The sequence below is a fragment of the Salmo salar genome, chromosome ssa24, assembly GCF_905237065.1.
Source record: "Salmo salar chromosome ssa24, Ssal_v3.1, whole genome shotgun sequence".
Taxonomy (NCBI): domain Eukaryota; kingdom Metazoa; phylum Chordata; class Actinopteri; order Salmoniformes; family Salmonidae; genus Salmo; species Salmo salar.
Genome location: NC_059465.1, coordinates 28,270,001 through 28,295,697, shown reverse-complemented (window position 1 = coordinate 28,295,697; position 25,697 = coordinate 28,270,001). Strand labels below are relative to the sequence as shown.

The 25,697-nt window shown below is 42.1% G+C and overlaps 1 protein-coding gene across 6 annotated transcripts in view; it reads left to right on the top strand.

The window, feature by feature from the left end:
• Positions 1–25,697, top strand: part of LOC106585358 (transient receptor potential cation channel subfamily M member 3) — a 165,784-nt gene that overhangs the window by 109,501 nt on the left and 30,586 nt on the right. For 4 of the 6 annotated variants that reach the window (XM_014171467.2, XM_014171465.2, XM_045706852.1 and 1 more), the window contains exons 9-13: positions 13,679–13,751; positions 16,786–16,886; positions 17,179–17,313; positions 17,686–17,736; positions 23,462–23,602. In XM_014171467.2, the coding sequence (XP_014026942.1) occupies positions 13,679–13,751; positions 16,786–16,886; positions 17,179–17,313; positions 17,686–17,736; positions 23,462–23,602 (501 nt within the window). Of the gene's footprint in view, positions 1–13,678; positions 13,752–16,785; positions 16,887–17,178; positions 17,314–17,685; positions 17,737–23,259; positions 23,296–23,461; positions 23,603–25,697 lie in introns of all 6 variants that reach the window. The other 2 variants (XM_014171466.2, XM_045706851.1) reach the window with 1 other exon arrangement.

Genomic DNA, 25,697 nt, shown 5'->3' with positions numbered 1-25,697 from the left:
ACACTGTCCAGAAACAACCCCTTTAGCCCCTACCCCTACCTCCTACCCCCTACACTGTCCAGAAACAACCCCTTTAGCCCCTACCCCCTACCCCCTACACTGTCCAGAAACAACCCCTTTACCCCCCTACCCCTACTCTGTCCAGAAACAACCCCTTTAGCCCTACCCCCTTCCCCCTACACTGTCCAGAAACAACCCCTTTAGCCCCTACCCCTACCCCCTACACTGTCCAGAAACAACCCCTTTAGCCCCTACACCCTACCTCCTACCCCCTTGACACTTGTGGAGATCTGAGAGGATGAGACACGGTAATAGCTCCACCCTGCCCTCTAATATGCTAGTGGATTTTTTTTGTCATATTTTTGTCACACCTGTCCAATCCTTTCAGATCTCAACAAGTATCTAGGTGATCAGCGCTGTGATGGGGCTGCGAATTTAAAGGCACTCTGACATAGTCCAGGACCAACTGGTTTGGCTTTAGGTTGTTTCCTCTTTTTTCATTTTTATTTTTTCCCTCTGCAAGTGTCACATCCATTCAAAATCCACTCAAAACATACCCCACTAGCTGTGTTTAGTGCAAGACACAGCAGTGGCTGTCAGTCACATGAATGAACCTCCCCTCAGGTGGTGACAAGGTCTTCAGATCAGGGTCTCTTCAGATCAGGGTCTTTTCAGATCAGGGTCTTTTCAGATCATGGTCTCTTCAGATCAGGATCTCTTCAGATCAGCGTCTCTTCAGATCAGGGTCTCTTCAGATCAGGGTCTCTTCAGATTAGGATCTCTTCAGATCAGGGTCTCTTCAGATCAGGGTCTCTTCAGATCAGGGTCTTTTCAGATCAGGGTCTTTTCAGATCAGGGTCTCTTCAGATCAGGGTCTCTTCAGATCAGGGTCTTTTCAGATCAGGGTCTCTTCAGATCAGGGTCTCTTCAGATCAGGATCTCTTCAGATCAGGGTCTTTTCAGATCAGGGTCTCTTCAGATCAGGGTCTCTTCAGATCAGGGTCTTTTCAGATCAGGGTCTCTTCAGATCAGGGTCTCTTCAGATCAGGGTCTTTTCAGATCAGGGTCTCTTCAGGTCAGGGTCTCTTCAGATCAGGGTCTCTTCAGATCAGGGTCTCTTCAGATCAGGGTCTCTTGTGGAGAGAAACTGCACGTTTATTATATTTATTTTAGAGCTCATCCTCAATGTTTAGTAGACAGTCCAACTACACACACAACAATACATATTATCACAACACTTTCCCTGGCACAGAGTGACATTTCACAGGGCATGCCACACGCTCTATGGTAAGTGGATGATGATGGTAATCACATCATATTGTCCTCATATATAGTGAGATGAAATAACAGTCACTGGGTCTCTACTGAATATAAACTTCAGCCTCGATTATCCCACATGCACTGAACAAGCACATCTTTGCTTTGCAATAGCTGATTTACCAGTTCAGTGCACAAGCACAAGTATAATGTCATGTGCATGGAATGTCGGCCACAGTACGCAAATACGCACTCTGGTACATGTAGGTTTTTAAATACATACTTAGTTTATAAAACACATTCATAGCTCAGTTGCACAATATGCTTGGAAAGTCGATTACATCACAATCATTGAATCATAACCACAACTGGAGACACCTCGTCAAATTGAGGACTTGTATTTTACAAAACAGCATTACGGTAGCTAGCAAAACAGTATAGGAGCACATGTTATGTAAAAGGAAGGTAGCCTAGCGGTTAAGAGCGTGGGGCCAATATCTGAAAAGTCACTGGTTTGAATTCCCGAGCTGACTTGGTGAAAAATCTGTTGATGTGCAAGGCACTTAACCCTAGATGCTCCTGTAAGTCACTCTTGATAAGTGTCTGCTAAATTACTAAAACATTTTTTTTTACTAACTGCAAAAAATAAAATTGTCTAGCTAGCTAACTTTGAAAACTGTGGGGCATAACAATTTACTTCTTTGCGGTTGCTACTGCACCACACTTTGCAAGCAAACATTGAGATTGAATTCATGGTTGCATGTGTTGTTGTCCTACTTTTTTGTAATTGTAAATCTCTTTAAATTAAACTATATATATATTTTGGAATGTTTTGTGTCATTTTGTTGTGTGTTCTTTTGTCTCTTCTTTGTTCCTTTGCCATAAAATATTCAAATTTTTATGTGATGATTAGGAACCTTTTTGTGTTTGTGTTGGTGTTTCTCCTTTTCACTGTGCATCCCATGTTTCTTCCTACCATACAGACAAACACGCACACAGATAGGGAACTGCATATTCCCACACAGAGGGGGAGGGGAGGGAGGAAGAGAGATGCTGGTCACGGATGTGGGTGTGTAAGTGGATTGATTTGAGCTCTGTGGGGTTTATTGTGTGATTGATGCTCACTCAGATGCATCTCCAGAACACCCAGTTGAATGGAGTCGCTGGAGAACTTAGAGCCAAGAAAATCTGATAGACAAAAGAGTCAACCTCTTCCTTAGCTACTGGCACCACTACCTACGCTACTACTACTTTACTATAGTACGTTCTCTATGAAATGGATCATACTGAGGAGAATTGGTTTGTATGTGCTGCCACCTTGGTCTTGCTTGGCTTAGGCTGATGCAGGGTAATGCCAAGCACAGTAGTGTGGTGTTGGCTGTATAAAGCTAGAGCAAGAAAATCCTGTAAGATTTCTGATGACGTGGGACTAACGAGTTTGAATGAAGGAATATAATTGGGAATCCCTTGGATTTGTAGCCTACCGTGTCATCATGACGTTCTAATCTACGCTGTTTCACACAGCAGGTTCGGTGCTCTTTCGTTTAGTCAGTGTTTCGATTAAGATACATATTAGTAGCCTTCTACCATGTAGACATCCATAGCGGGTCATGTTGAGAACAGGGTAATTACTGCTTGCTGGCCCACTGCCAGCACTGCCCTGTAGTGCTATCCCTGAATTATTCTTCTGGCAAGCCGAGAGGTTTCAATCTCTCTCTCCATGTTTTCCAGCATGAGCGACGCCATTCCTATTAATCAAACTGACAGGCCTCGGAGTGTTCGTTCCCGAATCCCGTTTGTAAACGCATGGTTCCTACCAGGAATACCTTGTTCCTTTTCCTTATAAAGACTCATGGTGGTGAGGGTGTCTTCCAAAATGCATGTACTCATCAGCGAGCTGAGCAGTGGGCTTCCGCTGTGCATTGAATCCCGGCAACCTTTTGCTGTTCCCCGTGCAGTAGGGAAATCACCCGACTATCTCTCTCGGCTGGAGGTGTCAGACCTCATCTGCGTCAGGTCTCTGGCTCTCTGCTTGACACTCTTCCTCCCCTGTTGCACATGCTAATGCCCTCACAGGCTCTACACCGCTCCCATATCTTCATTTAGCAGCCGTCTCTTTCGTATCCATGTCAGTGATGGTAAATCCACCACAGTGACACTGCTGAAGAACCACTGTTGGAAAACGATTTGAATTCAAGTCATCCACAGTGCGTAAGAAAGAGTCGTTGTTCGTGAAAATAAGTCTCTATGACGATAACACCACTATGATGCCTTTGTAAGAATGGCATGTCCTTTATATCTCTGTAGATTACACCTCTCTTATACATAAGTCTCAAAGGGGTTATTATAGGTCATACCCCCACAATACGGTCTTCATTATGTGCTTGGCTACGCAGAATCCTTTTCTAAGATCTTTCTCCTCTTTTCTGTGTCACTGGCATCTCTCTCAGATGAATAATTAAATGCAGGATAGGCCTTATATGTTTAATTCCCATTAATGACTGAGTATGAACCACCAGCCCTCAATGTTCCTCCGCCTCTCTGGCAATGAGAGGATTCATCCGGCTTTTACTTGATTATGTTGAGGCTGGTTTATCACATTAAGATTTCATGAAGACAGTTTCAGCCCCAAGTCAGTTGTTTCCGTCTCTCTGTTGCTTTGTGTGTCATATTGAGCGAGGGGTGTGTGTTTTAAACCAAACACACCCCTCAGCCCTGAGACAGACAGACAGACAGACAGACAGACAGACAGACAGACAGACAGACAGACAGACAGACAGACAGACAGACAGACAGACAGACAGACAGACAGACTGACTGACTGACTGACTGACTGACTGACTGACTGACTGACTGACTGACTGACTGACTGACTGACTGACTGACTGACGTGATCAGGGGAAAAATGGATACAGTTAAATATCAGGATATAATTGTTTACAATATCAAAACAACATGTTGCGCTAGTCAGCTGTACCTACACCAAAACAACATGTTGCGCTAGTCAGCTGTACCTACACCAAAACAACATGTTGCGCTAGTCAGCTGTACCTACACCAAAACAACAGTATTTTCCTTCATAGCTTTTTCTCCATCTTCTATTAAATAGTGAGAGAGTTCATTTTCTCATGGCCCTCTCTTGACCCTCTGCAGCGGACATAGTCCAGCAAACCGGGAACATTCCCAGAACATTAGCTAAGATTCCCATTAAGTTCTAGTTAGGGTTTTATCTAACATTAGGATGATAACATCCCAAAAACATTCAAAGAATGTTTTTGATAACAAAATACATTTTTATTCTTGGATTGTTCTAACATTCACTATAATGTTGTCCACAACATCTGTAACAACCACCATAGAACATTCCTCAAAAGTTCTCATTAAGTGTCCACGTAATGTAATAACTCAATGTACCAGTAATGTTTTCCCAGCAAACCAAATTGCTTCTGTAAAAGTTCCCAGAACATTCGTTAGGTACTGGCAAATGTTCAAATAACACAAAAACTGTCCAGTTGTGCTGATGATTATAAAACAGTCACCTGATGTTGCAAGAACATTCCCAGAACACATTTTGTCTGTTCTTTAAAGGTTTCTAGAATGTTTCATTAGGTTGTGGGAACAGTCTGGTGAGAACATTGTGGGGACATCATAAAAGACATGTTCCCAAAACACAAAAACTGTCCAGTTGTGCGAATGATTCTACAATGTATCTTTTAGGGTGTAAAAAAACATTAACCTGAACACATATCATCTGTTCTTTAATGGTTCCCAGAATTTCTTTAGGTTGTGGAAACATTATGGGGATATGACAAGCGATAGGTTCCCAAAACACTAAAACTGTCCAGTTCAGATAATGTTTGTATCAGGGTGCAAAAAACATTCCTTTGATGTTGCAAGAATGTTGACAGAACCGCCTTTCTGAGTTCTTTAAAGGTTCCCAGAACATTTAATTACATTATGGGAACAGTGTGGATACATTACAAGAGATAGGTTTCCAAAACATAAAATATGCCCAGTTGTGATGACAGTCATACAAAGTTTAAGTTAGGTTGCACAGGAAATTCCCTTAATGTTGCAAGAATATTCTTGTGATATTCACGAAGGTTGCACAGAATATTCCCACAATGTTGCATAAACAATATTCTTGTAATATTCATGAAGGTTGCACAGAAAATTCCCAAAATGTTGCATGATGTTCCACAATTTCCAAATAAATATGTTTTTATGACAGTCATAGCATATTTGTTTTAGGTTTAACATAATATTCCATTGATTTTCATGCAATACACATGTCTACCTTGTTTTGGAGGTCCTCAGAAGATTTCAAGAACATTTAGAAAATTATACGTTCTCAGCATGCAAATTTGTATTTACTTAAAGCAGATTGGAATACATCCCCATCATGTTTCTCAACAGATTGAATGCCAATTTGCATTGTAGGCCCACTACAAGGTGATATAGACACACAGCACTTTCATTTCATTCATAAGACTTTTGAGCAGCATTCAAACATACTTCTTACACTTTCTATGTTGACAATATGCACATACAGGGTTTGAACCTGAAATGGTTGGTTCCTAAGCTAGGTCTTTTATCCTTTTCGCCACCAGGGAATCACACAGATATCTTATTTTTTCAGTATATAGCACATGGCTGTATGGTCAATCAGGAATTCCATGCTTCCTTTTTAGCCTTCTTAGACATAATTAACCCAGGGAAATTCTGATCACTTCACCCATCCTCTTTATATGCTGCACATATTTACAAGGTATCCAAGACTGTGCTGATCTAGGACCACTTTTGCTTTTCAGATCACGAAAAATAAAACGGGGGGACAATGTCAAGTGTCTCAAAGTAGGAATTATATTGGGTGCGTTTAAAAAAAAAAAAAAAAAATTCCAGTGTGCCTCCAGTGTGCCTCCCCAGTCCGGTACATCCTGTGCCTGCTCCTCGTACTCGCCCTGAAGAGCGTGTCACCAGTCCGGTGCAACCTGAGCCGGCCCCACGCATCAGGCCTCCTGTGCGCCTCCCCAGTCCGGTACGTCCTGTGCCTGCTCCCCACACTCGCCCTGAAGTTTGTGTCACCAGTCCGGTGACACCTGTACCGGCTCCACGCACTAGGCCTCCAGTGCGCATTCACAGTCCAGAGCTTCCGGCGACGGTTCCCAGTCCAGAGCTTCCAGCGACGGTTCCCAGTCCAGAGCTTCCGGCGACGGTTCCCAGTCCAGAGCTTCCGGCGACGGTTCCCAGTCCGGAACCTCCTGCGATGGTTCTCAGTCTGGAACCTCCTGCAATGGTTCCCAGTCCAGGACCTCCTGCGACAGTCCCCAGTCCGGAACCTCCTGCGACAGTTCCCAGTCCGGAACCTCCTGCGACGGTCCACAGTCCAGAACCTCCTATGATGGTCCACAGTCCGGAGAGTCCCGCTCCAAGGCCGGAGCCTTCCACTGCGCCGGTGCCCAGTCCAGGCATGGCGTTTAACCCAGCTCCATTGCCGGAACCCTCCTTTGCGCCGATGCCCAGTTCAGGCACGGCGTTCAGCCCGGCGCAATGGCCGGATCTGGGGTCTGGGCGGGGGCTACGACCCGCACCGGAGCAGCCACCGACACTAGTCACCGACACCGACACTAGAGCCTTTGGTTCTCCATGATGTTTAGGTCAGAGCGTGACTAGGGGGGTGTTCTAGTCATTTTTTTCCTATGTTTTGGGATAGAGTATGATTCCCAATTAGAGGCAGCTGATTATCATTGTCTCTAATTGGGGATCATACTTAAGGGTTCCCTGTTCTCACCTGCTTTGTGGGATACTGTTTTTTGAGAGAGTGCATGTGCACCTCAGTACTGCACGGTCGTTGTTTGTCTCTTGGTTTATTTTAAGTTTCACTAAAATAAAGATGTGGAACTTCAATCACGCTGCGCCTTGGTCCGTCTCTCTACACGATCGTGACACTGGATTTACAAATCTGGACAAAATAAAGAAATCCTCTCTTTTAGAAGAATGTATTTGAGCCTCAATTTCACTGTTCATTTTTTTTTTAAGGAACACGGTTAAAGAATATGTGGAATTGAACCTGCAATCTTTGGATCTGCAACCAGATCGTTAACCCTCTATAATCATCAGCCCAAATGGACAACTTTTGTGTTGTGAGAACATTTGCCGTGACCTAACAAATGTTCTGAGAACTTTCACAGAAACAATTTTGGTTAGCTGGGATTAAACAATACATTTGTAACATGGAATCGCAATAAAATTGCAGTATCGAATATTAATACATATAGAATCTTGAGAATCATAATACATATCATATTCCCGCCTAAGTATCGTGATAATATCATATCTTGAGGTCCCTGGCAATTCCCAGCCCTAATAGAAAGAGAGTTAGAGAGGCAATTTAACTAGGTTAAGCAGTAGGAGCAGTGAAGTGGGTCACAGGGCTTGTGTTGAGACTGGTGGAGGGGAGAGAAGAGGAAGCCACCTACAGGCAGGGTCGGCAGGGGCCTGGTGTGAGGCGAGGGTTGGCGGTGGGCTGGTGTGAGGGGAGAGTAGGCCACCTACAGGCAGGGTTGGCGGGGGGCTGGTGTGAGGGGAGAGTAGGCCACCTACAGGCAGGGTTGGCGGGGGGCTGGTGTGAGGGGAGAGTAGGCCACCTACAGGCAGGGTTGGTGGGGGGCTGGTGTGAGGGGAGAGTTGGCGGTGGGCTGGTGTGAGGGGAGAGTAGGCCACCTACAGGCAGGGTTGGCGGGGGGCTGGTGTGAGGGGAGAGTTGGCAGTGGGCTGGTGTGAGGGGAAATATTTCCCTGCTAAATTAAAAGGAATGTCTTCCTATCAGCCTGAACCATTTGGCCGTGAAGAGCATTCTCTTGATTCCTAATCATGTTGAGTGTTTAAATATGCACTAGCACCATGATCAAAAAGCATCCATTCTCACTTAAAAGGGGTGCTTTTTACTAGTTTATCTCTTCTTCCTCTGCTTTAGTGTGATGGACGGTTGTCAATGGCCTGTCTTCTTCGTCAGTCCTAGTCGAGCGACACGCGTCAATCAATACGCATGAAAGTTCTATCTGCATTTTTGTCCAAATGGAGTTATTGACATAGCCTTGTTCTCTACCTATACAGTACTCTAAATACTCCAATGCATGTTGTTATTGACATAGTCTTCTTCTCTACCTATACAGTACTCTAAATACTCCAATGCATGTTGTTATTGACATAGTCTTCTTCTCTACCTATACAGTACTCTAAATACTCCAATTCATGTAGTTATTGACATAGTCTTCTTCTCTACCTATACAGTACTCTAAATACTCCAATTCATGTTCTTAAGCTCAAAAGAATACAAGATAGAAATTGCTTACACCATTCAAACAAATGACTGTTTAGAACATTAGAGACACTTATCTCAGAATCCTCTTTTTGCAGAAATAACCTTATCAAGCTCTTAAAGAGTCCAAAAAATGCCAATCCTCTATTGAATGAGATATAAATACTTGCTTCACAAAGACTGTTGACCAATCAGCATTAGAGGTTATAGCATTTCTGAAAAACATGTATGGTGGCCTGTGCGAAACCAATGCACGCACACATCACTGCTAAATATATACAGTTGAAGTCAGAAGTTAACATACACTTAGGTTGGAGTCATTAAAACTCATTTTCAACCACTCCACAGATTTCTTGTTAACAAACTATAGTTTTGAGAAGTCGGATAGGACATCTATTTTGTGCATAACACAAGTCATTTTTCCAACAATTGTTTACAGACAGATTATTTCACTTATAATTCACTGTATTACAATTCCAGTGGGTCAGAAGTTTACATACACTAAGTTGACTGTGCCTTTAAACAGCTCGGGAAATTCCAGAAAATGATGTCATGGCTTTAGAAGCTTCTGATAGGCTAATTGACATAATTTGAGTCAATTGGAGGTGTATCTGAGGATGTATTTCAAGGCCTACCTTCAAACTCAGTGCCTCTTTCCTTGACATCATGGGAAAATCTAAAGAAATCAGCTAAGACCTCAGAATAAAAATTGTAGACCTCCACAAGTCTGGTTCATCCTTCAGGAGCAATTTCCAAACGCCTGAAGGTACCACGTTCATCTGTACAAACAATAGTACGCAAGTATAAACACCATGGGACCACGCAGCTGTCATACCGCTCAGGAAGAAGACGCGTTCTGTCTCCTAGAGATGAACGTACTTTGGTGCGAAAAGTGCAAATCAATCCCAGAACAACAGCAAAGGACCTTGTGAAGATGCTGGAGGAAACAGGTACAAAAGTATCTATATCCACAATAAAACGAGTCCTATATCGACATAACCTGAAAGGCCGCTCAGCAAGGAAGAAGCCACTGCCCCAAAACCGCCATAAAAAAAGCAAGACTACGGTTTGCAATTGTACATGGGGACAAAGATCGTACTTTTTGGAGAAATGTCCTCTGGTCTGGTCTGATGAAACAAAAATAGAACTGTTTGGCCATAATGACCATCATTATGTTTGGAGGAAAAAGGGAGAGGCTTGCAAGCCGAAGAACACCATCCCAACCGTGAAGCACGGGGGTGGCAGCCTCATGTTGTGGGGGTGCTTTGCTGCAGGAGGGACTGGTGCACTTCACAAAATAAATGGCATCATGAGGGAGGAAAATGATGTGGATATATTGAAGCAATATCTCAAGACATCAGTCAGGAAGTTAAAGCTTGGTCGAAAATGGGTCTTCCAAATGGATAATGACCACAAGCATACTTCCAAATTTGTGGCAAAATGGCTAAAGGACAACAAAGTCAAGGTATTGGGGTGGCCATCACACAGCCCTGACCTCAATCCTATAGAACATTTGTGGGCAGAACTGAAAAAGCGTGTGTGAGCAAGGAGGCCTACAAACCTGACTTAGTTATACCAGCTCTGTCAGGAGGAATGAGCCAAAATTCACCCAACTTATTGTGGGAAGCTTGTGGAAGGCTACCCAAAACATTTGACCCAAGTTAAACAATTTAAAGGCAATGCTACCAAATACCAATTGTGTGTATGTAAACTTCTGACCCACTGGGGATGTGATGAATGAAATAAAAGCTGAAATAAATCATTCTCTCTACTATTATTCTGGCATTTCACATTCTTAAAATAAACTGGTGATCCTAACTGACCTAAGACAGGGACGTTTTACTAGGACTAAATGTCAGGAATTGTGAAAAACTGAGTTTAATGTATTTGGCTAAGGTGTATGTAAACTTCCGACTTCAACTGTACATGTAATACTAATAGTGAGCACTCAAGCAAACATTTCCCTCTAGGATACAAATGGAGAAGGGGAGGGGTGTGTTTCTTACCCCTACATTAGAGGGAAAACCTAAGCCCCTAGTGATGGACACTGATTGTGTGGCATTATGGTCACAAACACAGACATTCAGTGATACAGTGCACGCCTGGCACACACACACATCCTTGATTATAATGTTTTGGTTGAGCAGATGGCTTGCAGGGTTGCTTGTTAGTGTCTCCCATAGTGAAATTACCATAGTAACTCTCTCCCTCCCTTCACACAATACATAGATGGTCCAGTCCAGTCCTGACTCCACAGGTCATCAATAACCTTCACTGACCACACACTGGCCTTCACTCATTACCTCATTCCCTCACTCCCTTACTCCCCCCCCGCAATGTCCGTACTGTGAGACGCCTAAGACAGCGCTACAGGGAGACAGGACGGACAGACCACGTGTAACAACACCTGCACAGGATCGGTACATCCGAACATCACACCTGCGGGACAGGTACAGGATGGCAACAAGAACTTCCCGAGTTACACCAGGAACGCACAATCCCTCCATCAGTGCTCAGACTGTCCGCAATAGGCTGAGAGAGGCTGGACTGAGGGCTTGTAGGCCTGTTGTAAGGCAGGTCCTCACCAGACATCACCGGCAATAACGTCACCTATGGGTACAAACCCACCGTCGCTGGACCAGACAGGACTGGCAAAAAGTGCTCTTCACTGACGAGTCGTGGTTTTGTCTCACTAGGGGTGATGGTCAGATTCACGTTTATCGTCAAAGGAATGAGTGTTACACCGAGGCCTGTACTCTGGAGCGGGATCGATTTGGAGGTGGAGGGTCCGTCATGGTCTAGGGCGGTGTGTCACAGAATCATCGGACTGAGCTTGTTATCATTGCAGGTAATCTCAACGCTGTGCGTTACAGGGAAGACCTCCTCCTCCCTCATGTGGTACCCTTCCTGCAGGCTCATCCTGACATGATCCTCCAGCATGACAATGCCACCAGCCATACTGCTCGTTCTGTGCGTGATTTCCTGCAAGACAGGAATGTCAGTGTTTTGCCATGGCCAGCGAAGAGCCCGGATCTCAATCCCATTGAGCACCTCTGGGACCTGTTGGATCGGAAGGTGAGGGCTAGGGCCATTCCCCCCCAGAAATGTCCGGGAACTTGCAGGTGCCTTGGTGGAAGAGTGGGGTAACATCTCACAGCAAGAACTGGCAAATCTGGTGCAGTCCATGAGGAGGAGATGCACTGCAATACTTAATGCAGCTGGTGGCCACACCAGATACTGACTGTTACTTTTGATTTTGACCCCCCCCCCCCCTTTTTGTTCAGGTACACATTATTCCATTTCGGTTAGTCAAATGTCTGTGGAACTTGTTCAGTTTATGTCCCAGTTGTTGAATCTTGTTATGTTCATACAAATAAGTTTGCTGAAAATAAATGCAGTTGACAGTGAGAGGTGTCTTTTTTTTGCTGGGTTTATATCATGCAGATGATATAGTATGCAGATACTTACATTATTCACACATTAAACACAATAATTAATATTCATACACAGACTCATGTAGAGACCATAGAGATAGATAGAGATTACTGTTTGGAAAATAACCTGTTTTTGCATGGACATTGCCATTGAGGACTTCCAATGTGTTATATCCAGATCATCAGGAGGGATCAACCAATGAATTATACTTGTGAGAAAACATTCCATAACTGCAGGTGGTAGTAAACCACCAACCTTTATTCCTGTTCAAACAACACACTCCAGGTAGCAGTATGCACCCTTTCAGTTTGTTTATCAACTCATAAACTTAGTAGAAGAAGAACATTCACTACTTAAAAATGGAGATGGCCTCAATGGCGCTGCTCACACACACCATGATGGGACAGATACAAAGATGTGTGATCTAACAAAGTTTATGGTAGAGCTACACAGGACAAGAGATAACACATACAGTATGCCCATTTCTTTCGCTCCAGGAGATCACACAGCCCATTCCAAGGGGACAATGTGTGTCATCTCAGTAGCGGACAAATAATGAACGAGCTAGTGTCTAAATAAATAATAATGTTTGAGTTTAATTATTTGCCATTTCTCTCGCATCTTTGGTGTCTGAAGGGCTTGTAGAAAAATAGAGAGAAAGAGAGGGAGAGAAGGGGAGAGAGAGAGAGAGAGAGAGAGAGAGAGAGAGAGAGAGAGAGAGAGAGAGATATACTATATTGCATCATAGCCTGAGGGGAGGCGGGAGTGAAAGCCAGCTGAAATCCTGGTGCTCCACCAAATGAAGCCATTTATAGGGGGAGATGGGGTTGGCGATGTGATGGAGGGGGAAGGGAGGAGGATGGAGGGATTAGAGGAATAGATTTATGACCATGTGGCTGGGGTTCATAGTGCGCTCTGGCATTGAGAACACGCAGCTCATACATGGAGCTGCAAGGTGCCCTTCACACACATGTCATCATGCGACAAAATCTGGAGGAACTGCCGCATTCCCTCTCTCTTTTACCCTCCCTCTGTTTTCCCTCCCTCCTTCCCGGTCTCCTACTCCCTCTCTCCCACTGTCTTGCTTTGTGCCCTTCTTTTTTCTATTGCCTAGTGTACTGTACTATACTGTACTATACTGTACTGTAGTGTACTATACTGTACTGTACTATACTATACTGTACTATACTGTACTCCACAAAAGGGTCACTATAGAGCTCTCTCTCTCTCTCTCTCTCTCTTCTCTCTCTCTCTCTCTCTCTCTCTATCCATTCCATTTTATCTCTCCCCTTCTTTTCTACTGGAACCACACTGCATACAAGCTACATTACAGTGTTTGTTTCCGTTCCACAAAGTGAGTCAGCTAGGGAGCATATTGCACAATCCTCTGTTCAGAACTTCATGGAACATCTTAGTCATTTACAGATGTTTTCTAATCCCATGTATCAAAATCACTGCGCTATGACGTGACTGGTTTACTCACAGCGCTAATTATCTCTATGGGTAAAAACACTTCATTCATTTATTCATTCAGCAAGCAAATAAGAAATAGACTCCTGATGAATAAAGATGTACAGGTTACATACATATTATATTCATATCTCCCTCTCACTCTCTCTCTCTCTTCCACTTTCTTTATTTATTTTCTCTCTCTGTATGTCTCAGATAACAGTTTTTCGGATGGGGTCTGAGGGACACCAGGACATTGACTTGGCCATTCTCACTGCTCTGCTTAAAGGTAATTGTCTGCGTGCGTGCGCATGTGAATGTGTTCGTATTCCATGAGTTCCCTTCAGTGGTACACTTAGGGAATTATCTCTGTTTATCTGTGTATCCTGGGAAGTTAAAAGAAGGATAGGATATAATTTCAGAAAGCTTTCCTCCTGCTGAAGCCCCAATTACAGTTTTATCTACCAAAGCATATCTCCATGGTCCTTTACAAGGTCCTTTGCAAGGCACAAGGAGGAGATAACCCACACTAGAATACATGAACACAAACACAGGTAACACACACTATGATACACAAACACCACACAGAAAACACACTACAATCTAAGAAAAATGGGTTCCAAAGGGTTTTTTCAGCTGTCCCCATAGGAGAACCCTTTTTGGTTCCATGTAGAACACTTTTGGGTTCCATGTAGAACCTTCTGTGGAAATTGTTCGACATTGAACCCAAAAGGGTTCTACCTGGAACCGAAAGGGTTCTACCTGGAACCAAAAAGGATTCTTTAAAGGGTTCTCCTATGGGGACAGCCAAAGAACCCTTTTAGGTTCTAGATAGCACCTTTTTTTCTAAGAGTTTAGGATACACAAACACAGTTTCTTGTTCTTAGCTCAGGACTATCTTTCAATAGTGGAGGTGCATAAAAATGGTGGCCCCTATGCACTTACCACAAATTCCTTGTTTTCTTCACCATATTGTACATTGCTCTCCGTTACTATGTTTTAATTCAACCGAAGAGGTAGATTGTGCAGATTTTTTGGCACATTGAAACATATGACACGCCGTAGTTTAAAAACTCAGGTGATAGTGCTAAAACAATGACGTAATATCTACATTTTGCCACCTTTAAACTTTTGCCGTTGCCCAAATCCAGTTTGAAAACACTCCAACTAGAACCATTTCAACAATACAGCAATTTTAGGAAATAGTTTTCTACAGTGATTTTCCATACATGCACACTATATAAACAGAGGCCCCTTAAGTCAGACAGTTGGCTTTAGAAGGTAATGAAACAAAAGCCTCATGTCTACTACATGCTGCCAAGAAATAATGCATTTTTGGCAGCCTGTAAGAGATATGATTTACTCTATGCATCTATCTCACTCACACTCATTATTTTTTGCATCTTCTGTTCATATCTCTCTGTCCATCTCCCTCTCTGTGAGTGATCTCTCTATCTGACATGGACTGTCACAAGCATGACCAGTAAAGAGTACAGACTTCATTATGCATATTGTGTCTTTTTAGAGCGAGAGTGAGAGAAAGATTGTGTGAGAGATAGTGACACAGGGAAACAGAGAGGGAGAGAGAGGGAAAGAGAGAGAGTAACTGATTAACTATGTTGGAAGGAGTCCATAAACTCCAGCGACTACTGAACTGTGGAGAGCTCAGGGTTATTTAAGTGATAAACCCGAGCAGTCTCTTTTAAAAATACTTATTTATTAAACTCTGGTTACACTACTCTGCATCTCATTGCCAAGCTCTGTTAAAGGATCTCATTACCAAGCTCTGTTAAAGCATCTCATTACCAAGCTCTTTTAAAGCATCTCATTACCAAGCTCTGTTAAAGCATCTCATTGCCAAGCTCTGTTAAAGCATCTCATTACCAAGCTCTGTTAAAGCATCTCATTACCAAGCTCTGTTAAAGCATCTCATTACCAAGCTCTGTTAAAGCATCTCATTACCAAGCTCTGTTAAAGCATCTCATTACCAAGCTCTGTTAAAGCATCTCATTACCAAGCTCTGTTAAAGCATCTCATTACCAAGCTCTGTTAAAGCATCTCATTACCAAGCTCTTTTAAAGCATCTCATTACCAAGCTCTTTTAAAGCATCTCATTACCAAGCTCTGTTAAAGCATCTCATTGCCAAGCTCTGTTAAAGCATCTCATTACCAAGCTCTGTTAAAGCATCTCATTACCAAGCTCTGTTAAAGCATCTCATTACCAAGCTCTGTTAAAGCATCTCATTACCAAGCTCTTTTAAAGCATCTCATTACCAAGCTCTTTTAAAGCATTTCATTACCAAGCTCTGTTAAAGCATCTCATTACCAAGCTCTGTTAAAGGATCTCATTACCAAGCTCTGTTAAAGCATCTCATTACCAAGCTCTTTTAAAGCATCTCATTACCAAGCTCTTTTAAAGCATCTCATTACCAAGCTCTTTTAAAGCATTTCATTACCAAGCTCTGTTAAAGCATCTCATTACCAAGCTCTGTTAAAGCATCTCATTACCAAGCTCTGTTAAAGCATCTCATTACCAAGCTCTTTTAAAGCATCTCATTATCAAGCTTTGTTAAGCATCTCAACCACTAGGGGTGGCAGGTAGCCTAGTGGTTAGAGTGTTGGACTAGTAACTGAAAGGTTGCAAGATTAAATCCCCTAGCTGACAAGGTGAAAATCTGTCGTTCTGCCCCTGAACAAGGCAGTTTAACCCACTGTTCCTAGGCATCATTGAAAATAAGAATTTGTTCTTAACTGACTTGCCTAGTTAAATAAAGGTAAAATTACCAAGCTCTGTTAAAGCATCTCATTTCCAAGCTCTGTTAAAGCTCCCATTCTTAAGCCTGTGCAATATCTCAGCTGGCCAACTGAGTCTGTGAGTCTGCCGAGTAGAACTGTCAGTCATCATAAAAGGTGTGCAGACTCAACCTTTCCTCCCGTCAGCGTTTGAGTTTTCAAACTACTGGTTAAAGTGCTTTTTGCAAAACAATTTATCACGGCACAATCCACTTGACAAATATCCTTTCTCAAAAAGAAAGTAAGTGGTAGGTGTCGGAGGACAAGAACAACTACATTCAGCTGTACTTTAAGAACAACCGCACAAATACAGCAATCTGCTTTTTGCTTGCTAAACAATGATCTTCTGCCCTTCCAATAAAAAATAAGTAAATACCTCCATCCACCTCCAGCAAGAGAAGTAAATCTATGAGTTTGAGATTGTAGTCAGTGTCTTCAGACTGACTAACCTAAAAATCACCTTGCATCCTAAAAAACAACAATATGTAGATCAAGTGAAAACAAGTGATGCCCTCTGTTCTTCCTCCTAGGAGCCAACGCATCGGCTCCTGACCAGCTCAGTCTGGCCCTGGCCTGGAACCGAGTGGACATCGCCCGCAGTCAGATCTTCATCTACGGACAACAGTGGCCTGTAAGACTCAGCCTCACTTCCTGCTTTACAGTATAGACTACAGCACTGTGCAATGGATCATGAAGTTATTGTACTTACAGTTTATGGAGTGTTTAGTTCTATATTACCCACAGCAGTGGCCTGAAAGATCCAGCCTATAACTTATTACTTCCTTGTTTACAATATAGACTACAGACAGCACTCTCCAAGTAAAAATGTGAAGTATCCTCTATCCATCAGGATTTAGGTTGCATTTCTCTATGGTTAACCCTGAGTTGACTGACTGACTGTGCCTTCCCTGTGTGTACGGTAGGTGGGTTCTCTGGAGCAGTCTATGCTGGATGCCCTGGTGCTGGACAGAGTGGACTTCGTCAAGCTGCTGATCGAGAACGGAGTGAGCATGCATCGCTTCCTCACCCTCTCCAGACTGGAGGAGCTCTACAACACGGTACTACACTGCACGGTGGACAGCGCTGAACTCTCTGTATTTCAATCCAGTGTTTTTGTAACTGCTCCAACCCCTTGTGTATGTAGAACACAAGTTGTATATCACTATTACTTTTATACTCTATCCTGGTGAGTCTGTTAGAATAATGAAATGGTAACTCTGCACTGTATCCCTCCTATGTATTCATTCCTAAAGCCTTTATAACAGCTACATAAGACATTGTAGCATCTGTCGTAGGCAGTTATTATCAACAATGACATAACACTATACCTACAGTGTGGTACTTTATTCAAGTGAGCCATCTGTCATAGCTCTACAACGTGCTGGAGGCCGTGGCTGTGGACTAAACTCTGCTTCTGTTTGCTTTGTCAGAGGCATGGACCATCCAACACTCTATACCACCTGGTCAGAGACGTCAAAAAGGTACGCTTATCGTGTACAGTAAGTGTGTGTGACTGCGTAGGCGTTTGTGGGAATGTTTGCTTGTGTGTGAATGCAAGTCCAGCAAATGTCTTATTTGTCTAGACTTGTCTTGCTTTTGTTTGCAGAGTGTGTGTAGCTCTGTAGATCGCTATTGTTGCTAACGGCGCATCTAGGAGACGGCTTTTCTCCTTTTCAGCTGGGGGTTACAGCAGTGGCTGCGTAGAGCTGTCTCTGTATTGTGTCTGTCTCTACCAGTGGAGGCTGGTGGGAGGAGCTATAGGCGGACTGGCTCATTGTAATGTCTGGAATGGAATTAATGTAATGGAGCCAAATGTGGTTTTCATATGTTTGGTGTGTTTGATAACGTTCCATTTATGACCATTCCAGCCATTACAATGAGCCTGTCCTCCTTTAGCTCCTCCCACCAGCCTTCACTGGTCTCTACCCCTCCCATCGCTCTTTCTTTTGCTCTGTACACACTCACTCCCATACAAATCCAATCCATTATTACTCCATTTGGGTCCAATGTGTATTATGTATCCACATGCACACTAACCATGCATTGTTCAAACGTATAGTACTCTTGCATCTCTGACATTAAACCAGGGGAAAAGCACTCCTGAAAGCAAATGTCCACAGTATTTCAGACTACTTCCAATTGTAGCTGTCACAGTTCACTTAGCCTTGACACAATTATTTAAAATGAGCTACCGTTATGTATTGCTATCTCTCTGCAATTGACACCAAATTGGGTGTCTCGTTGAGGAGTGAGTGTGTACAACATGCCATTCATTATGGAGAGTCCGTCTGAGATTAGACTGTTGACTGTATATGAGACATGACTTTTTCTACTACTCTCTGCCTGTGTCTGTCTTGCTTGTGCCTTAGCCCTCAAATACTGATACCTCATTCTATTCTATAATATACAAAAGCCACTAATATTTTACAATAACTTTCATGAACAAGCCTTTATGCTTGTAATTGCTTGCGTTATAAATGTTATACACGTTTATGATTTGTAAGGCTAATAATACTAATAGCTTATAAATGCATATAAATGTGTATAATGTTTACAAATAGTGGACTGCTATTAATAGTTTATAAACATTTTATACATTTTATGTCATACAAATTATGACAATGTTACCCAAAATCCTTTAGATAATTCTATGACAGAACTACAGTACCATGTAACAAAACAATTGTACGAAAATGTTCTTCCTTAACTTGAGATGATGACCCATTACGCTCTTGATCTTCCTCTAGTGAAAGCTCAAAGAAGGTCATAGGTCAGCAGCATCTGTATTTAGTTCTGATGAATAGAATCATAGTTGATTACAGTAACATGTGCTCCTATGGGAGAGCTGTAGAGGTTACAGGAAGTCATGGTGTTATCGTCCCTCATTTAAAAGTTCCCATAACCCCCTTAGCTCTGTAGGCAGGGTGAGGACCGTACAGGCACTTCTGAGGATTGGACTAATGAGTCTTGTGCACACACACATGCTCAACACACATAACCAAGCAACACGCACACACACGCACGCACGCATACACACACCCACACACCAATAAATGGATATGGGAATATACAGTACCAATCAAAAGTTTGGACACACCTACTCATTCAAGGGTTTTTCTTTATTTTTTTACTATTTTCTACATTGTAGAATAATAGTGAAGACATCAAAACTATGAAATAACACATATGGAATCATGTAGTAACCAAAAAAGTTTGAAACAAATGAAAATATATTTTCTATTTGAGATTCTTCAAAGTAGACACCCTTTGCCTTGATGACAGATTTGCACACAGCTGGCATTCTCTCAGCCAGCTTCACCTGGAATGCTTTTCCAACAGTCTTGAAGGAGTTCCCACATATCCTGAGCACTTGTTGGCTGCTTTTCCTTCACTCTGCGGTCCATCTCATCTCAAACCATCTCAATTGGGTTGAGGTCAGGTGATTGTGGAGGCCAGGCAATCTGATGCAGTACTCCATCACTCTCCTTCTTGGTGAAATAGCCCTTACACAGCGCGGAGGTGAGTTTCAGATCATTGTCCTTTTGAAAAACAAATGATAGTCCCCCAAAGCACAAACCAGATGGGATGGCATATCGCTGCAGAATGCTGTGGTAGCCATGCTGGTTAAGTGTGCTTTGAATTCTAAATAAATCCCAGACATCGTCACCAGCAAAGCCCCTCCACACCATTACACCTCCTCCTCCATGCTTCACGGTGGGAACCACACATGCGGAGATCATCCATTCACCTACTCTGCGTCTCACAAAGACATGGCGGTTGGAACCAAAAATCTCAAATTTGGACTCATCAGACCACAAATTTCTAATGTCCATTGCTCATGTTTCTTGGTCCAAGCATGTCTCTTCTTCTTATTGATGTCCTTTAGTAGTGTTTTTATTTTGCAGCAATTCGACCATGAAGGCCTGATTCAAGCCTCTGAACAGTCTCCTCTGAACAGTTGATGTTGAGATGTGTCTGTTACTTGAACTCTGTGAAGCATTTATTTGGGTTTTAATTTCTGAGGCTGGTAACTCTAATGAACTTATCCTCTGCAGTAGAGGTAACTCTGGGTCTCCCTTTCATGTGGCGGTCCTCATGAGAGCCAGTTTCATCATAGTGCTTGATGATTTTTGCGACTGCACTTGAAGAAACTTTCAAAGTTCTTGACATTTTCCGGATTGATGGACCTTAATATCTTAAAGTAATGATGGACTGTCAATTCTCTTTGCTTATTTGAACTGTTCTTGCCATAATATGGACTTGATCTTTTACCAAATAGGGCTATCTTTTGTATACCACTCCTACCTTGTCACAACACAAGAGATTGGCTCAAACGCAATAGAAGGAAAGAAATTCCACAAATTAACTTTTAACAAGGCACACCTGTTATTTGAAATACATTCCAGGTGACTACCTCATGATGCTGGTTGTCATCAAGGCAAAGGGTGGCTACTTTGAAGAATCTCAAATATGAAATATATTTTTTTCAATTACACTTTTTTGGTTAATAGATGATTCCATATGTGTTATTTCATAGTTTTGATGTCTTCACTATTATTCTACAATGTAGAACATAGTAAAACATAAAGAAAAACCCTGGAATGAGTAGGTGTGTCCAAACTTTTGACTGGTACTGTATATACTATGTATTAATTATTTATATTTTATCAAATTAAAACGTATGATAAAGCTCACACACACATATTTAACCATAGAGCATGGCGGTTTAGGCTTTTGCCCAATATCTGTGTTTTTATTCTCTTCCTCTTGTCTTGCTGTATGAAGGTGTGGTATTGAGTGTGTGGAATTAGTGTGCAGTATAGTAGGATGCATTGCTTTAACCAGGATGGCCCAAACATTCTGTCCTCTTCCCCTGTTCTCTCTCTGGAGGAAATCTTAGACTATCATTGGCTATGTCATGATTCTCCACACATTATGGATTTAAAAGCATTGAATTGGTGTAAGCATCGGATGAAGGTGCACCATCGTTAAGTCCATGAGAGGGAGTGTGCAACTGCTATTGGCTTTAGTGTGTAACTTTGGCCCCTGAACTCTAACCCTTGGATTCTCTGGTGCTGGAATAAGTCAACCTGACATGACTTGGAGTGTTGAAACTAGCTGACATCTCTTGGCTTACTGCATGACTGCAGTTGTGTACAGGCTTTCGTACCTAGCATCATAAAAGCAAGTTGAGGTGTTACAGCTTTTTACAATAAAAGTTAATCAGTTAGTTGACATACATAGCGTGGTTCCAAATAAAATATATAACATTTTACTTGTTAAACAAAATCTCTTTCCCTGAGTAACTGTATTAGTATAAAATAATATTATATATTTTTTGTTTTTGCATACAATATAGTTCATAAAGTAATGTGTGCTCATCTTTATCGAGGGTGTCAATCATTTCAGACCCACTGTACAATGGCCCCAATGCAAACAATTGAAGATAAAGGAGAAGGGCACTGCAAGTTCTATCATAATAATTATGCCGTATTGGAGGTATTAACCTTGTTATAACTGACACACCCAGGTTTACATTTTGTGATAAAACCACACCTGCCTACAAAATGCAGAGTTAAACATTCTGAGTGAACCTGTAGTGTGCTTTTCCTTTATCTGCAATTGATTGACTTGGGGGCCTATATTTAATCAATATGAGTGCCGCTACTGTGTACAACCGTATGAGCGTGTAAGCAGACACGGTAAACTTAAACACGGTAAATTTGTTTTCGTTCAACTACTTTAGGTGTGTTTGACTGAGCTTGTTTGGTGCAATGGAACCAATACAATAGGGCAAACCCTGCCCATATGGAATTTCAGACATGCTTGATTTAACTCTCAAAATATTTGACAGGAAATAAATACTGTTTGTATTCTGGTCTCGGCATCATAAGACTGTGTAAGTGCACCTCCAGAACCCCAGAGTGATGGTGAGGTCAGCTCACTCATTGTAGGGATAGTTTGTTTGAAGGGAACAGCAGGGCGGTACTCTGACATGGTAATAGATGTAGCCAATAATGTAGCCAACATGGGATACAGTATGTTCACCCAGCAAGGTTTAGAACGTTCTATGTAGAGGGCGGGGAACGATATAGTGCTGCGTTTAATCGGAACTTGTGTGAAAAAACACAAGCGCATCCTGCTTTGGAGTTCTCCCACTTCAAAGGGTTGCCTCTGAGCTTTGGCTGGATAACTGAGGCTTTACTGGGATAACAGAAACAAAATAGAGTACGTTTTGATGGGGCATATAGGGAGCTTCCCACTAAAGTAACCAGGGGCAGTGGATGAGATGGCTTTAAAGCATCCGTAGATGAATGATAATTGGCCCAGCTCTAAGGAGCGGCGGGAGCCCAGCCTCCCTATTCCCCCCCTCCCCCCACACCGGCCTCCACTGGTTTAGACCTAATGGCCTCCTGGTAATTACAGTCAGCTCATAGAGCTCTGCTTTCTAGCTGAAGTGGATGATGAAGGCCTATTTCTATCAAGAAACGTCTCTCATTTGTTCTCCTTTTATCCTCATCTTCAGACTTCTGGTTGTCTCTCTCTTCCAGCACTGAACCCCTGATAAGATCTGGTCATATATTACATATGCAAATTAGTACATAGCAATCAGACAAATTAAGTAAGCATTGGTCTGATTTTTAGATTTTTCCATTTCCTCAAGATTTGTCTTTTTCCATCTTCTCCTTAACCTTTTCCATATTTTCATGGTCTCCCTCTTCCTCCTACCTCCTTGACTCCTCCACCCCTCTCCTCTCAGAGTACAGTATACTGATGTCGATCTCAGTGCTGTTGAAATAAGCTAAGTTAAACTGAGCTAAGTTAAGATAAATTAAGCTAAGCTAAACTACTAAATTAAGCTAAGCTAACTTCATTTAAATTAAGTTAAGGTCATTTAAATTAGGTTAGGTTATAAACTCTGTGATCTTATCTGGGGGTCTGTGTCTCCCATCTCTCCTTGGCCTTGTGCTGTATACTCACTGACCTTGTGTGCTCTTTCCAAGCAAGAATATCCAGGGTTCAGTTGGATCTACTTCAAGGTGAATCAACTAATCACGTATTCTTTTTAGCACAAAACAAATGTGTGTGGATGTGTGACGTGAAGTGTGTATGATTTGTGTGGGGTGTTTTCTCTTCCTTTCACCTTCTTATGCTCAACTGTCGTGGGAGTGTGCGGCGTTGTCTCACCAATTTCTCGGTCCCCAGGGTAACCTCCCACCAGATTACCGCATTAGTCTCATTGACATTGGATTGGTCATCGAGTACTTGATGGGCGGAGCTTACCGATGCAACTACACCAGGAAGAGGTTTAGAACGCTGTATCATAACCTCTTTGGACCCAAACGAGTGAGTGGCGGACCAGCTTTACACTTTCCTATTCTGCAAATGAAACAGTACCTTCAGAAAGTATTCACACCCCTATACTTTTTCTACATGTAGTTGTGCTACATATGTAGTTGTGCTCCTATCCTTTTTCCACATGTAGTTGTGCCTGAGTTTAAAAGTTATTAAATTAAGATTATTTTGTCACTGGCCTACAACCCATGATGTTAAAGTGGAATTAATTAAAATAATAGATAATGAAAAGCTAAAATGTCTTGAGTCAGCAGAGTTAAAGATAAGATAAAAAATTATATAAAAAATAGAAATAGTAACACAAGGAATAAATAAACAGTGAATAACGAATAAAAATAACAAGTAAAAATAACATGGCAATATACAGGAAGTAGAAAATAACATGGCTATATACAGAGAATACCAGTACCAAGTCGATGTGCAGGTGTACGAGGTAATTGAGGTACCTATGTACTGTACATATAGTTAGGGGTAAAGTGACTAGGCAACCGGATAGATAATAGACAGTAGCAGCAGCGTATGTCATGAGTGTGAATGTGTGTGTGTGTGTAGGTAGAGTCCAGTGTGTGTGCATGGAGTCAATGCAAGGGAGTTAGTGCAAAAAAGGGTCAATGCAGGTAGTCCAGGTAGCCATTTCATTAGCTATTTATGTCCTGAATACCAAGCGTTATGTTTGGGGCCAATAATCCAACACAGCACATCACTAAGTACCACTCTTCATATTTTCAAGCATGGTGGTGGCTGCATCATGTTATGGGTATGACTGTCATTGGCAAGGACTAGGGAGTTTTTTTTTTATAAAAAGAAACGGAATTGAGCTAAGCACAGGAAAAATCCTGGAGGAAAACCTGGTCCAGTCTTCTTTCTAACAGACACTGGGAGAAAAAAATAAATCTTTCAGCAGGACAACAACCTACAACACAAGGCCAAATATACACAGGAGTTGCTTACCAAGACAACATTGAATGTTCCTGAGTGGCCTAGTTTCAGTTTTGACTTAAATCGTCTTGAAAATCTATGGCGAGACCTAAAATGTCTGTCTAGCAATCATCAACAACCAATTTAAAGAATAGCGTGCAATTATTGTTCAATCCAGGTGTGCAAAGCTCTTAGAGACTTACCCAGAAAGACACATTTGTAAATGCTGCCAAAGGGGATTCTAACATGTATTGACTCAGGGGGTCGAATATTTATCTAATCAAGACATATTAGTGTTTTATTTTTCATATATTTTTTCTTCCACTTTGACATTACAGAGTAGTTTGTGTAAATCGTTGACAAAAAAATCACAATGAAATCCATTTTAATCCCATTTTTTCTAACACAACAAAATGTGGAAAAAGTAAAGGGGAGTGAATACTTTTTGAAGGCACAGTATGTGCATATATGTCAATGACTGTATACATAGTAAGTGGACAAAGCCATCGATCACGTGACACCATTCATTCCTATGTGGGGACTCAATAGCGCATTGAAGCCAAATGAAGTCGGTTAAGATAACGTCTCATGGAGACATAACATACACAGTTTGACCTACTCCAGGAACTGACCTTGCAGGCTAGCTCAGTGCTGCTCCCTCTCATTGACTAACTCAAGTTGAAGTACTGCAAGGTGCCATTAGCAACTCAATTATCCTTATCACCTCTTCTGTGTGTGATTGTAAAATAACCGGTTAAAGGACATACATCTGCTGTATTGGAAGCAATTATTGGCATCATGATTGTCTTCAAAAAAGAATAATATTTACACGAAGTTTGACCACGAAGATGAAACTATAAGATGAAACTATAATTGAGGACCCTGTTTTCTGCTAACAATGTCTGCAGTACCGCAGTCGGCCTTGAACTTCCGTAGCTTCAGTGCGTGGGGGCAGTTGTTGTCCCCGATGTTTACATGTCTACTTGTCTCTGTGGGCTCAGTTTAATCAAACCTGCATTGCGGTATTTATGCAGTAGCTCTTTTTCCCATGTTCAAATAAACTAATTGACTGGTCTTAGGTACTATATACAAACCTACAACTACTAACCTGGTGGACTCACCTCACGTATGCTTTCAGTTTTCAGAAGAAGAAGAGAAGCATGTGTCC